Genomic DNA, 15,639 nt, shown 5'->3' with positions numbered 1-15,639 from the left:
GCAATCAAAGTATATGCCTCCCGTTTATATATCCTAATCTTTTCAAAATCTACTGCGCAGACGCAGCCCTACGCCGGCAATAAAAAAATGCCAATTTCTGTGGTTATAGAACCTAGCTGTTCTTTCTAGCGTGTTGAATTCCATGAGTAGATTCCTTATGTGTTTACTGTATTAGTGATTTATATAAAATGAATTTACTACACTAGTGAGCTATATAAAATTTATTTACTGTACTAGTGGACTAAATAAATAATGTACATTGAATCACTTATCTAAAGTCTGATTATTGTAAGAAGAAACGGTTTTTTAAAAACCTTCAAATTTGAGGGGAAAATAAAAATATATAGTTTGTCCAGAGTAATGCATTTCTTAAAAAACTCACCATTAGAAAGTGCATCTTGTAACTCCTTTGAAGATATCTGACCACTTTGGTCTCTGTCCACTCTAGAAACCATTACAAATTTAGGTTAAAATAAAACAAATCAAAATGAATACGATTTACAAAACAGAAGATGCAATTGCAAATAAAGAAAATGAAGAGAAAATAATATTCATGAGGAAATAAATTAGAATCGGTGAAAAACAAGTGGAATACAGAATGGTAAATTGGAATTGAACAAGAGAACAATGTAAGTAGTGATTAGAGCAAACAGAGAAATGGTTGAATATTAACATGTCATTGCAAAACAATGGGTAAAAGAGGCTGGATCAATTACTGAACTGTGGGAAGATAAACACTGAGATAAAATCTTTTGATGTTTGACATATTGGTAGAATTCCGGTTTAAGCACTTCCATGTAACCCTCATAACTTCTCTATTTTTTAGAATTTCCAGAAATTTTTTGCAAATTTGTGTTCTACACATGGGAATTCATACAATCATGGAAAAAAATTTTTTTTTTTAATTTTTACCCTCCACCCCCTATTCCAATTTTTCTTTTTTTTTTTAACCACAGTTTAAAATAAGGACAGTCTGAATTTCTTGCTTAAATCCCAGCAATGGACTACCCTTAAATGCATCATTATTCCTTTAAATGTGACAGAAACAGGGAAGGTATCAGGTGGTCGTGAGGTGTGCTAAGGGCAATAGCTAAATCGTCCTTAAATCACACACACACAAAAAAAATTTTTTTTTTCATAATCATGAATTCCCAGGTGAAGAACTCCAATTTGCAAAAACTTTCTGAAAATTCCAAAAACTTCCCAACACTCTTCCTCATTTGTCCCCCATCTGACCAAACCCCTCCTCTCCTTCCCACACTTCTCCTATTCTAACTGCTCCTTTCTTTCTCCCTTCCATCACATACTTGTTCCTTAATAATGCTGTAAACCCAAAACCCCATTCCTCCTTTACACAACCCACGGTGTTACCTTTACAACTCCATCCCTCACTTTTTCTCAACTGTGTCATCAATCCCATCTTTCTCTATATCCTGTTCTCTGTCATACTCCCCGATCCCTTATCTAAGGTCCACTTTAGGACCTTAGACGTTGCAAGCTACCTAGCAATCCACTAGTGCTAGTGTCGTGAAAAAAAGCACCCAGTACATGCTGTAAAGTGGTTGGCATTGAGAAGGGCACCCAGCCAAACCAGGAACTGAGGCATGACCCACTCCTCCAATTCATTAGACCCTGTCAAACCATCCATCCATGCCAGTATGGAAGCCAGATGTTAAACAATGATGATGATTTCTCTGTTACTATATTTTCTTCTCGTACTGCTAAACCAAGAAGTGGATGGAATTAGTTACAGGATATTTGTTAGGGCCTGAGAGAGATTTGTTAGGGTCTGAGAGAGATGGAAGATCAGAGAGATACTGGCACTTCTTTAAAAAAAAAAAACAGATTATGATGCATCTCCTAGAATTGAGAAAACCTATGATCAAAGAGCATTCCATCCATGACCTTCCTGTCATTTTGTACATCAAAAACTATTTTGTCCAGTGTGTTCTCATTAGATTTGACTGCTATGTTTCGCAGATCCACCAACCAGGCAGAGACTCCCTCATGAGCTTCATCATCATCATCATCATTTAAAATCTGCTTTCCACGCTGATATAGGTTGGACAGTTTGAGAGGCGCTGGCTAGGCAGAAGACTACATCAGGTTTCAGAGTCTGTTTTACATAGGTTTAGCACCAACCACCTCATTGCAAAAGTTTAACTATCAAGAAGTGGATGATGAGGGTCTACAAAGATGGAGTTAGTATGATCTGCTGAATGAGCAATGTTAGCCAACTCCAAAGACAAAGAACAAATAAGTGGCATTGATTCCATAAAGGGAGACCTTGAGAGCATTCACCAGAAGAGCCATGCCAAATTTGTCCCTTCTAACAGCAAAACACTCAGGCCACTATCACCAAAGATCTCTCCTGGTACATCCTTAGTAGAGCTAGGATTGCCTCCTAAAGACTGGCCTTTCTTTTTAGGGCCAGAAGGCATTTCAGTCCTAAACAGCTACTGACACACTACAATGCTCAAGTGAGGCCTACATCTGGGATGGTGCTGTGACTAGGCAGACTGCCCCCAAAGAATGACCACTCAGCTGATTGATATTCCACTGATAGTGGACACACTCCAGTGCACAAGCATGCTGCCTCCCCTCCCAGTCTTTTTCTATCACTGCTAAATAGTCTCTGCTCCTTGGAGCTGGCTGGTGAGGTACCTTCAGCACTCAGGTGCATCTGACCCACTCGTTTCTCCACTTTTCATCACCCTTGTTGCATCCAATTTACTTATCTCTGCACTAACCACAAGTCCCAATCCTCCTTCTGCGGAACATCAGCTCTCTGGAATCTTCTTCCTGCAGGCACTGTGACTGGCAACAGCTTAAACAGAACATTAATAGCAACAATCACCAGTTTTGGAGGACCTGCAAAGGTCATAGGCTCTGAATCTTCATTCAGACTCACCGAATAAAAAATTAATGTGTGTGTACAAGGAAGACAACAATAATTGAAATGGATGAAACTAAATCCCATGAAAATACCAACAAGAATCAGAACTAGTTTCCATCAAGAGCTGTAGATGCAATCAGCCACAACCACTTCAACAGACATTTCTTAAAACAACCAAATACAATATCCTTTCTTTTTTACAAAAAAAAAAAAAGAAAGAAAAAAACCCACTTCCCACAGTCAATATATACCTTTCCATATATATAAATAATGAAATTTACTACTTATGTGCTTCAATCATTAAAAATAAATTTTAAAAAATGCCCTTTCAACAGCAAGAAACCTGCTCTACTCCTGCCCTTGTGTCATATTTTAATCACTCATCATCATCAACATTTAGAGTCCAAAGTCACCTCTCTTGGGGTTCATTGTCTTGCAAGCTGCATGGTGACCTCACTAGTGCTGGTGGCACCCAGTACATACTGTAAGGTGGTTGACCTTAGGAAGAGCATTCAGTCATAAAGACCAGGCCAAAGCAGACACTGGCGCACAATGCAGTCCTTGGACTTATCAGATCTTGTCAAACCACAACACGAGAATTTTGAGGAACTTAATTTATTTTTACATTTATTTCTATCTCCAGCTGATGTTAAAATTAGGATGGAAAGTTTTAATTGGGATATGAACACTTTAGAAATGAGCAATATTGTATCAAAGAACCAGGTTCCGTCTTCGATGGATTGAGATCTGAAGAGGTTAGAAACTCTCACAAAACAGACTGGTTAATAATTCAAATGCAGATCCAATTCTTTTAGAATAACAAAACCAAACCAACAATCCAGGGCCAATATCTTCATAGAAATTTACATTAACTAGAAGTTTTATCAATGTTTATTTACTAGTAATGAAGATGCGGGCATGTCTGTGTAGTTTAAAGGCAGCTTGTTGCCCAACCATGGGATTGTAAGTTCATTCCTACTGCATAGTGTTTCCCACTATAGCCCCAGGCTGACCAAAGCTTTGTGAGTGTGGTTTTGGCAGATGGAAACTAAAAGAAGCCCATCATACACACACACACACACACATATATACACACATACACATATATTTATATAAATGAGAGAGAGTTTGTGTCTCCTTATTTTAATAAAAGAATGTCATTCATTTCCAGTATTCTATGAAAGTTTGTCAATCTATAGGGAAATATTAGCTTGCTTCGACACAGGTGTAAGGAGGTGATAAGGAGATCATTTAGTCATAGAAAATCTGCCTCAAATTCCATCTGACCCATGCAAGCATGTAAAACAGTACATGTGATGATGAGGATGAATGGAATGAAAAACAAAGCCAATTCTAGTAAGAAATGAACTTAGAATGTAATGGACTAGAGCTGGAAAATTAAAGACTTTTGGTCAAGCATTTCTTGTTTATCGTCTCCACAATGTTAGCTGTGAAGAATTATGGCAAAGAAACTGGCCCAAAGCACTTTTGTTTAGAGTCAAACCATGTAAACATTTTGAAATTGAGAGAAATTAAATATTTCTAATTAGCGGCAACTAGATACAGATGGCAATGAAACAAATTAAATAAATATTCCTTGTCAAGTATCTCGTCAGAAGAATTGTTACAATTTTTCTTCCTCAAACTGGCTTCAAATACAATATGAAGTTAAAATCATTTAGACAAGTTAAGAAACCAGCAAAGAAAGAATAAAAAAACAAAATTATTTTGGTAAATTCTTCATTATTTTCTAAGTTAATAGAGAGAAAAATAGCAGATTTCAATAGAAATATAGTAATGAAGGGTTAAGTCATTACTCTTTATTACCAAGACAGCAATATACCGGATTCTAAAGAAAATGCTTAATTTATAACAGTATCTTGTAAGAAATATTCTTTTTTTCATTAAAAATTCTTTCAATAGAATTTTCTGTGACTGCAGTTAATTGTCTTCATTTCCAGCCAAGAAAAGATTTGTTTTCACTCTTAACAATGAATATTCAAATTACTATTTTACAGACGGAAACACCTAGACAAAGAAAAAGTCAATAATCGGTAACAGGCAAGAATGCCAAGTACAAAGTATAAGCGACTCCAAAGGTCCAAACTTTGGTGAGATGCTAGTGAAAATAAGTTTTCTGAAAAGGACATAAAGCCGAAAATAAAAACAGTGGGGGAGATATATGGAGTTAAAAAGTGTCTGTTTTCCATTCTGGCATGGGTAAGATGGTTTGCAGTTTATGGTTAAGAGGTTTGCCTCCATGAGCCAAGTAAAACTGCAGTCATGGCAGACACTGATGTTACACAAACGGCACCTGTGCCGGTGGAATGTAAAAAGCACTCATTACACTCTCAGAGTGGTTGATGTTAAGAAGAGCATCCAGCCATAGAAACCATACCAAATCATACTGGAGTCTGGTGCAGCCTTCCAACTTGCCAGTCCTGGTCAAACTGTCCAACCCATGACTGCATGGAGAACAGAGATTAGATGATGATGATGATGATAATGTTGAAGCAAACTTCTTAACCATAAAGTCATGTTTGTGTCTATATATGGAAACCAGAAAACTGCACAAGCTCCAGTCTGTTTTAGTTTGGCTTCTATGGCTGGATGCCCTTCCTAATGCCAACCACTCCACACAGTGTACTGAGTTTTTTTTTTTTACAATTCATCAATACAGGTGCCTTTCGCATGTCACCAGAAGTGGCCATAACTATGATTTCACTTAGCTTGAAGGGTCTTCCTGAGCACAGCAAATACACCATAAGTCTTGGTCAATTGAGCAAATCTCGGTTACAAAAAGAAACTGTTGCTCTAGTCTTGGACCTATCACAGATCCTGTTAAACTGTCTAATCCATAACAACATGGTAACAATGATGACTTCAGATGTTATGTGCCCTGCCTACACTTAATTCAAGACTACAGCTTGATCAAAGACACGATCTGAGGAAAAAGCCTGCATTACAAATGAATGCTGCATCAGTTTTCCTTTGGGGAATTCATACACAATGCCAGTACCACCTGGCTGGCACCTGTGCTGGTGGCACATAAAAAGCACCCACTACACTTTCGGAGTGGTTGGCATTAGGGAGAGCATCCAGCTATAGAAACCTAGTCAAATCAGATTAGAGCCAAGTGCAGCCTTCCGGCTTGCCAAAGTCTTCAGTCTAACCCATACCAGTATGGAAAGCGGACGTTAAACGATGGTGGTGAAGATGATACAACCATGACCAAAAGAGCAAAAATGATTTTTGAAAAATAAGGAATAAAAGATACCCCAAAAGCTGAATTGCTACTTTATGAGGAAGACTCAATGACTGGAGACCAAGAATTCACAAATTAACAAAGAAGTGAAAAAATTATAGAAAAATATGAAACTGTTAGGATGAATGAACTTGACTTCTGATATACATTGTGACCTTTTAATAAATAATATCTCTCACCAGATGGAGTGCTTGTTTTGTTGAATTTTCTATCATGGATCAGTACATTATATATATGTGTGTGTGTGTATGCACAAACATACGTATCTATTTTTCCAACTCGGTGACTGGCATCTGTGGCTAGTGGAGCGCTAAGAGTACCATACGAGTGAGATCGTTGCCAGAGCAACAAGCTGGCCTCCGTGCCAATGGCACGGTAAGCACACCATTTGAGCGTGATCATTACCGCGTCGCCTTACTAGCACTTGTGCTGGTGGCATGTGAAACATTCGAGCGAGGTCGTCGCCAGTGCTGCTGGACTGGCTCCTGTGCAGGTGGCATGTAAAAAGCACCATTTGGGCGTGGCCGTTGCCAGTACCACCAAACTGGCCCTTGTGCCAGTTGCATGTAAAAGCACCCACTACACTCTCGGAGTGGTCGGCGTTAGGAAGGACATCCAGCTGTAGAAACTCTGCCAGATCAGACTGGAGCCTGGTGCAGCCATCTGGTTGCTAGCCCTCAGTCAAATTGTCCAACCCATGCTAGCATGGAAAGCGGACGTTAAACGATGATGATGATGATACATATAAATAGCATGATGTGTGCTAGCCAGTGAACAGTATAAGAGGACACAGAAGATCTAAATCTTGATTAAAGTACCCCTTCACTTGCAGCAGTTAAAGAGATTTTTGAAGACATGCTACTGAATATTCAGTTATGTAGTTACTTATATGTCATCTAAATTTTTTTTTAATCAAACTATTCAAACTTGCTGTACTCAAGAAGACTCATCCTCCACGGCTGAAGTGTTAATGTCAGGCCCCCTGATGAAGAGGATTAGCCATTCAAGAGACCTCTGCTGGTCCCACATAAAAAGCACATGCCAGCACCACATAAAAGCACCCAGCACGCACTGTAAAGTGGTTCGCATTAGGAAGGACCATCCAGCCAAATCAGACTGGAACCAGGTGAAGCTCTCTGGCTTGCCAACTCTTGTCAAACTGTCCAACCCATGCCTGCATGGAAAACGGATGTCAAAAGATGATGAGGCATTGTCATATCTTTGTGAATTATTTACTTCATAGCTTACAACATTGCTGGTAGAATCTGGCACCCGTGCCAGTGACATGTAAAAAGCACCTTTCAAGCATTTGGCCTCACGCAGGCAAGGTGGCTGATGCTGGTGGCCTGTGAAAAGCATCTTTCAAGTGCTGGGCCTCATGGAGGCAATGACGAATGACCGAGACCTTTGGCATTATGGTGTGCTTGAGAAGAAGACCCATCAAGCCAGGTAAAATTGCAGTCGTGGCAGATATTGGTGTCACGCAACTGGCACCCATGCCAGTGGCACGTAAAAGCACTCATTACACTCTCAGAATGGTTAGTGTTAGGAAGGGCATCCAGCCAGAGAAACCTTGCTAAATCATATTGGAGTCTGGTACAACCTTACAGCTTGCCAGTCCTGGTCAAACTGTCCAACCCATGCCTGCATGGACAACAGACGTTAAATGATGATGATCATCATCATCATAATGTTGAAGCATGGTTAAGATGTCTTTTAGTCATTCTGGGAAGAAGAACAAATTGAAAGTTAAGAATGTGTTGCTGGCCAAAAGTGAGACCATTACTGAAGATGTCACTAATGATTCAACAGAAACAGATGTGTGACCGTGATGAATAACATGAAACTTTGTTGTCATAGGAACCAGAGTCATGTGTCTGTTTCATGAACCATTGATCATTGAAAAATTCTTGCACTCTTATTGTAACCTGCCTTGACATTGTTGTGTTTGTTTGGTAAGCTTCGTTGAGGTGACCTAAATATTCAAAATGAATTGTTACAAGTGAGACTCTCCTACAGACCAAGAACATTGGAACAATTGCAGGAGGAAAATAAGTCGGTTGTGGCATGTGAACTTCATACCACAACAGAAAATGATATCATGGCTTTACAGTCAGCACTTTGCATGCAGAAGAACCAGCACCAAAAATTGCCAATGTCTGACACACAAATTTTGTGATTAGAAACAGGTTTTTCAATAGAAAAAAAATGTCTTGTATTTGAAAGTAACTTCACAAATTGTACATCAAAATAACCCCCCCATCAACCCCCATTTTGTAGCTTTAAAAAGAAAAAAAGGTGTAGAACATGATCATGAAATTGATGAGAAAAGATCCAGTACATTATCAGGTAAGGAAAGAACCATTCTATGAAATTTAAATGGAATACTGTCAGTTTGATATGCAAGTGAAAACTGAAAGTCGGGTTACTTGAATTCCAAGTAACTTTTGGATATTCATTGTCAATCACAAATTTCTCAAAAGTCATCTGTAACCTTAGCAGTCTGACCGATAAACAAGTAAAACCTTGGACTTATACAATTTCAGATTATTCCTCAAGTGTAACAAGTGAGCATCAAAAAACCAGAAAAAGTTTGTGTGTCTGGGGTAAAAAGGTAAATGTTAATCAAGATTATTGAAATGCTAATATTAAATATACATTTCACTCATTAACTAAGATGGATGTTTTTGCAAAATTTGGTCTTTAATGTATCATCATTATTTAATGTCCTTATTCCAGGGTGACATGAGTTTGGATGGTTTGAAAGGACATGAAAAGTCCAAGACTGCCATTGTCAACCTTGGCATGGGTGCTACAGCTGAATGCTACATGGATGCTCTTGGTGTACAGGGAGAGGCAGCTAGCAGTGGAGGAGCATAATGTCTGGTGGTAGGAGAGAGCATGAATGATGAACAGCAGAGGGGAAACTTAGTAGATGCACAGGTTCAGATGTAGATTCATGCTAAACATTTTAGACTCCATTACCATTCCCATTTTAATAAATGTCAGCATATTTGCTTGGGTGGCCAAGTCTTTGCTCAGCATCACTTGTTGCCAGTCATCAAGGTCCCTTTATTACCTATTTCATGAGATGCCAACATGTTGAAATCAATCTTCCCCTCTTCATCCCACTGCGTCGCTCCCCCCCCCCTTTATGACAGGTTTTATGTCCATATGAAGAGTTCAGATACACATCACATGACCATGCCAGTCAGTGCAGCATGGCACTGCACTCGCAACAAGGAATTGGACTCATGCAGACAGACCGAATCAGGTATAAACTTGAGCCATGTGAAACAAGCTGGAATGATGGCAATAGTGTCCAGGTGAAATGATACCTCTCCTGATTGAGGAGCAGCAGTGTTGATGGTGATGTGGGACAAGATCAAAATTGTAGCTAAAAGGTCTTTAAAAGAAATACAGTCTACCAGAGAAATTAAGCCTTTATGCTTCTGAGAAATACTAACATTCGAGCGAGGTCGTCGCCAGTGCTGCTGGACTGGCTCCGGTGCAGGTGGCACATAAAAAGCACCATTTGGACGTGGCCGTTGCCAGTACCACCAAACTGGGCCTCGTGCTGGTGGCACGTAAAAGCACCCACTACACTCTCGGAGTGGTTGGCGTTAGGAAGGGAATCCAGCAGTAGAAATTGCCAGATCAGACTGGAGTCTGGTTCGCCAGACCTCAACCAAATCGTCCAACCCATGCTAGCATGGAAAGCGGACGTTAAATGATGATGATGATGAACTCCTCTTCTGAAATAAATATGCAGCAAGGCATACAGATGGATAGCTGGTAGCAGTCAGTCAAAAGGACTGGGAAAACTGCAACTTGAGTTGAAGAAACCATTAACATTTAGCAATTCTAAACTTTTTGGTATACGGTATATTGAACTTCCGGTTAAGTATTGTCATTTGTAATAGAGATACACGTCAACTGTTTTGGTTATTTGTGAATTTATTTAACTCCTAATAGCAACTAATATTTTTTATTTAGTTTACTTATGACAACACACTACTCGACGTCTATCATTCAACTTTTTAAAGGAGACAGATTCGCCATAAAGAAAATGTGATATGCTATCATAAAAAATTAAAAAAACTAGATTAAAGGGTAGGGAGAAGAAATGGAACATTCTGAAGTTTATATTACTGGTATGTGTCATTGGCATCCCTAACAACCTCGTGTATAGCAACACCATGATAGAGTGGGAACTAGGAATTACTGATTAACTTCTGTTGCCCGGTTATTCAGATTTACAACAGAAATGACTTAAGGGTTTCGTCCAAAAGAACAGTAGTGTTGAATGTTTAAGTGAGCAAGTATTTGTCTACTACAATTCTATGTACATCTAGAATGTTCTATAAGAATCAACTAGAGTACTTGACCGGAATTTTATTTTACTGACTCTAGACCATGGAAAGGCAAAGTTGACCTCGATTGGAATAAAGAGGTCTAATTAAAAACTGCAAGTTTATTCGATTCGGTGCTTTAACATTACTGCCAATAAACCATATGGGTTAGTTACTAGAGATTTCCTAATCTATAGAACTATCTATTATCTATAAATCGATGTAGTATGTATATTACATGAAATCATTTTAATATAAAGAGTAATACTACATCGATAAAAGTTTGAGAAAATCACTTTTATAAAATGTAGAAACATTGTTACTATCCGCAAAATCGGATCTCTTGGATTCAAACCATAATATGCATATTCACGAAGCATGGGTTGAAGAAAGGGTTTTACGAGTTAAGAGACAAATGTCTGAATTCCTTCCATTTAAGAAGTCGATCTGACTCAATTTCCAAATTAATACCTTCTTTGTTAAATCGGTGATCTTTACAGGTGGGGCAATAATAATAACTATGTCACTTAGCGACACCTTAAGAGCATGTGTAGGTAGTTTCTAAAGAATAAAGAGTAAAAAATTAGAGAGGAGATCTAATTTTTACGTTTATGTATTTGTGTTTGCAAGATTCCTTATGAAATAGCCAATAAGTTTTATTTCATAAAGATAGAGTAGATAAAAACGTGTTCCTTCCTAAACTAAAACAAAAATAAATATTGAGAAAGATTAAGGTTTAGTAAGCTTTATATATTGATGAGTTTTGAAGTAAGCCGTTAAGCCTAGCAGTAAATTCATGGTTAAGTGTAACAATTTCTCATTCAAGGGCAGATTCAATTCAAATTAATCTGAGCTGAAAAGTTGCGCCTGAATTAATATCCCTTCCCGTTGTTACTGGGCAGGGCTTGAGACACAGCAGCAAAAGAAAAAAGGCCAGCTTAAATCAGGAAATGAAGTCCTTTTAAACAAATGAAGTTTAGGATGGGTAAATAACATTTATTAATAGTAATAATGTCATAGTTCGCTCACAATATGATGACATAATGACGAATGTCTAGAAAAATGTAGATAGGAGCGCGCGCACTCCATAACCCACTTAGCAAAGCAGATAAAAGTTTGACCGAAAAACCAAACCCAGAGAAGATGATGTGGAATTTGTGAGATTAGAGATGATGGGAATTAGAGACAAAGAATATGATATTAGAGTAAGGGATACAGAAACATTAAAAGCATCACTCCTATAGAAGAGAATGGAAATTATAGAATGAGAAACGGTAATTAGTTGAGTATTAATTAGTTTATAATTACATCTCAAGTTGTGTGTTTCCGACTTTATTCTATAGGAAAGCGGCTGAAAGCATGTTATGAGTATTGGAACAGATGGTTAGAGAAATGGAGAAGCACAGAACTAGAATATAATCGGAATGAAATTTAGATTTTTAAGAAAAAAATGATGTTTTAAGCTGGATAAGAGACGGTTAAGATTGAATGGCAACATTTATGACAGGTAAATCAAATGAAGTACAACACGTTGTGTGGTGATGGCAGATGTAAGTGGTTGTTAATATGAAGATCCGCCGCACCCGGTCGGGGAAATGGAAACGGAAAAAATGTGGTGCGGATCTGGGTATTGACCGATTTGGTGTGGAAACGGTTATTCTGAAAAATAAAACTGTAAATTCACTAACATACAGGATTGACATAATTAAATGTAATTAATTAGAATATTTTCCGACATCAGAGTTAGACATAAATGAATGAAGGAGACCTCTTGAGATTTCGGTAAAGATGAGGCAAGTGGAAGCTTATAAATGGGAACTGAAAACGTGAGGAATTTCTTATTGAAAAAAGGTTCAATTCTGGACAAAACAAAAAATAAAATAATCGATTAAGACAACAGGAATATTTGAGAAACACAAAGTTTAAACATCTTGGAAAGAAGAGAATCAAGAAATGTCCGTTTGTTTATGGAATCGCCACTTACTTCTGGAAAATACCCCATAGAAAATTCTGGTCTACGTTAGATCCGTAATATGCCATTTTCAAACAGCTCGCCTTAAAACAGTCTCTGTGCGGGGGAATCTACTAATTAGTGAAAAAAAAATCACGGCTGAGAGGAAACGAGTAAATAAAAACAGAGCTTTAGTAAAATCCTACGCGAGGATATGGATTATCACATTGCAATGGGGCACTTGCCTTAACGGTTCTGATTGGCTGCAATCGACTTTACGTCACCACACCGAATCATTTCATCTCTATTTTCATTGGTCAGTTCATTAGTTACTAATTTGTCAATTTCCCTCTGTTTCTCTATGTTTCGTCACCAATGCGATATTGTTTCCCCATATTCAGAGGAAATGACATAAAAGGGAACAAAATGTGCTTCGGTCAGGTACACGTTGACATGTTGGACAGGTACAATAACTCTCAAAGAGTATGGCGGCGAGTTGGCAGAATCGTTAGCACGCCGGGCGAAATGCTTAGCAGTAGTTCGTCTGCCGTTACCTTCTGAGTTCAAATCCCGCCGAGGTTGACTTTGCCTTTCATCCTTTCGGGGTCGATAAATTAAGTACCAGTTACGCACTGAGGTCGATGTAATCGACCTAAATCCTTTGTCTGTCTTTGTTTGTCCTCTTTGTGTTTAGCCCCTTGTGGGTAGTAAAGAAACAGGTATTTCTCTCTGCTTCATCAGCAATGCGATATTGTTTCCCAGGAAATGACATGAAAGAAAAAAAAATGTGCTTCAGTCAGGTACACGTTGACATGTTGGCCTGGAACAATAACTCACAAAGAGTTGGCGTTCTTTGTATAGTTTTTATTTCAACTATTCGTTCCGATTGCTAAGTCTAAAGAATGTTAAGTGTAATATCAATTAGTGTTAATATACTTAATGTACAGACCATTAAAAAGAACGATTAGAAATTATATAAAGTAAGAAAAAGAAAACAGAAAGACACTGTGCTGTTGTTGTTGTTGTTGTTGTTGTCTATTAAATACTTAATCCACCGGAACAACGCCAATTATATTTCGTTCAGAACAATCTCGAAATTTCAATCATTTCTCTGCAATTGCTCTTCACACAGCCACTCACTCAATGCTCTGCAGTCAATTATACATAGATACAACCTTGTGATGGCGCATTGCATCAATTTCTCATTACTTCATTTATTCCAAATGTTTCCTGACTCGGGTACACGCGGTATGAGGTCAATTAACTAACGCCTGTCAATCAACCTGACAAGTAATACACACATTTAAATTTTAATCACTCTTTCTCTTACTTCGCTCTCTCCCCCATCTCTCTCATATATATATATACACACACGCGCACACACACACACAGACACACACTAGTACTATGACCCGGCGTTGCCGGTCTAGTGCTCGTGCTTGTGAAATCCCAACTCTAGTTTTTTTTTTATTGTAGCTGTGGCCAGTTCCCCCTGACTGGCTCCTGTGCAGGTGGGACATAAAAAGCATCATCCAAATGTGGTCGATGCCAGATCAACCTGATTGGCACCCAGGATGCACTGTAACCATTTCAACATCACCTCCTCCAACGCCTCTACCCCTCTTATAAGCTTTCTTATGTTTGTTTTATGTCTTGCAAGTACTTGGTGACTTTGTCAGTGCAGGTGCCACTTAAAAGCACCCAGTCCACACTGTAAAGTGTTGGTGTTCAGAAGGGTATCCAGCTGTAGAAACCTTTCCAAAACTGACTTTCCCTGTGCATGTGCCACATAAAAAGCACTCAGCTAAGTGGTTGGTGTTAGGAAGGGCGTCCAAAATAGTCACAGAAGTCTGGTGCAGGCTTCGGCCTGGCTGGCTCTTGTGGAACCATCCCACCCATGACCCATGGAAGACAATGATGATGATACATATACATACATATATATATGTATGTATATAAATAAATATATATATATATGTATATAAATAAATATATATATATATGAGTGGCTGTGTGGTAAGTAGCTTGTTTACCAACCACATGGTTCCGGGTTCAGTCCCACTGCGTGGCACCTTGGGCAAGTGTCTTCTACTATAGCCTCAGGCCGATCAAAGCCTTGTGAGTGGATTTGGTAGACGGAAACTGAAAAGAAGCCCGTCATATATATGTATATACATGTATGTGTGTCTGTGTTTGTCCCCCTAGCATTGCTTGACAACTGATGCTGGTGTGTTTATGTCCCCGTTACTTAGCAGTTCGGCAAAAGAGACCGATAGAATAAGTACTAGGCTTTCAAAAGAATAAGTCCCGGGGTCGAGCTGGTCGATTAAAGGCGGTGCTCCAGCATGGCTGCAGTCAAATGACTGAAATAAGTAAAAGAGAATATATATATATATATAATATATATATAGGTAAACAGTAAAATTAAATACAGACATGGACAAGAACATGAAACACCACAGAGACGACACAAGAACCACAGGACGGGACATTCGAAGCCCTCAGTCATCAGTCAAGAACCAGATCATCTTAGCAATTTCGGCTGATTAATCTTGAGATTGCTCCGATATGGCCAGCCCAAAGCTTCGAATGTATACAACGAAAGGACGGAAAACGATCGAAGTACACAAACAAAAATACAGAATACGTGACACCAATAAGAATACAAAAACGTAAAAACAATAACGGTGAAAATAAAAAATAACAACAAAACAGAACCAGGACGTAGGACAAGGGTCTTTCGACAGGACGATTTGAGTAGGGGCTGGCTTGTGAAGTTGTGCCTAAAGGCCACGGGGAGACGAACAAATCCGTGTTGCTTCTGAGGCTGCTGAAAACGAAAAGAGCGCTCAACAGCGGCTAGCTGTCACGTGAGAACAAAAGACAGGAGAAAGGACAGATGAAAAGGGAGAGAAGGTGGACGAGGGAGGAGAAGAAAGAGACAGATCGAGGGGGCTGGAGGTGAGAGAGATAGAGAAACGTAGAAAGGGGGGGGGAGACGGATGGAGAGGGAAAGAACGGAAGTGGAATAAGGGAGGAGGGAGAGAGAGAGAAAAAGAGACAGATTAAGAGTCGTATCAAAGCTTGAGAAAAAAATATACTTATCGTATAAGGACAATTGTGGATACGTAGCCGCCGATTATATAGGTAAACAGTAAAATTAAATACAGACATG

At 38.8% G+C, this 15,639-nt stretch overlaps 1 protein-coding gene across 2 annotated transcripts in view; it reads right to left on the bottom strand.

Moving 5' to 3' along the window:
- The window catches only part of LOC115216376 (programmed cell death protein 6), a 41,963-nt gene extending 29,246 nt beyond the window's left edge, over nt 1–12,717 (bottom strand). Inside the window, exons 1-2 of one of the 2 annotated variants that reach the window (XM_029785670.2) lie at nt 12,498–12,716; nt 383–444 (exon numbers count right to left, since the gene is read on the bottom strand). In XM_029785670.2, coding sequence (XP_029641530.1) covers nt 383–444; nt 12,498–12,553 — 118 coding nt within the window. In that variant the 5' untranslated portion in view covers nt 12,554–12,716. Of the gene's footprint in view, nt 1–382; nt 445–12,497 lie in introns of both variants that reach the window. The other variant, XM_029785671.2, reaches the window with a different exon arrangement.
- Nucleotides 12,718–15,639: the final 2,922 nt, after the last annotated feature.

Source organism: Octopus sinensis, linkage group LG10, assembly GCF_006345805.1.
Source record: "Octopus sinensis linkage group LG10, ASM634580v1, whole genome shotgun sequence".
NCBI classification, from domain to species: domain Eukaryota; kingdom Metazoa; phylum Mollusca; class Cephalopoda; order Octopoda; family Octopodidae; genus Octopus; species Octopus sinensis.
The sequence above is the reverse complement of the archived record's forward strand: the minus strand, read 5'-3'. Positions and strand labels throughout refer to the sequence as shown.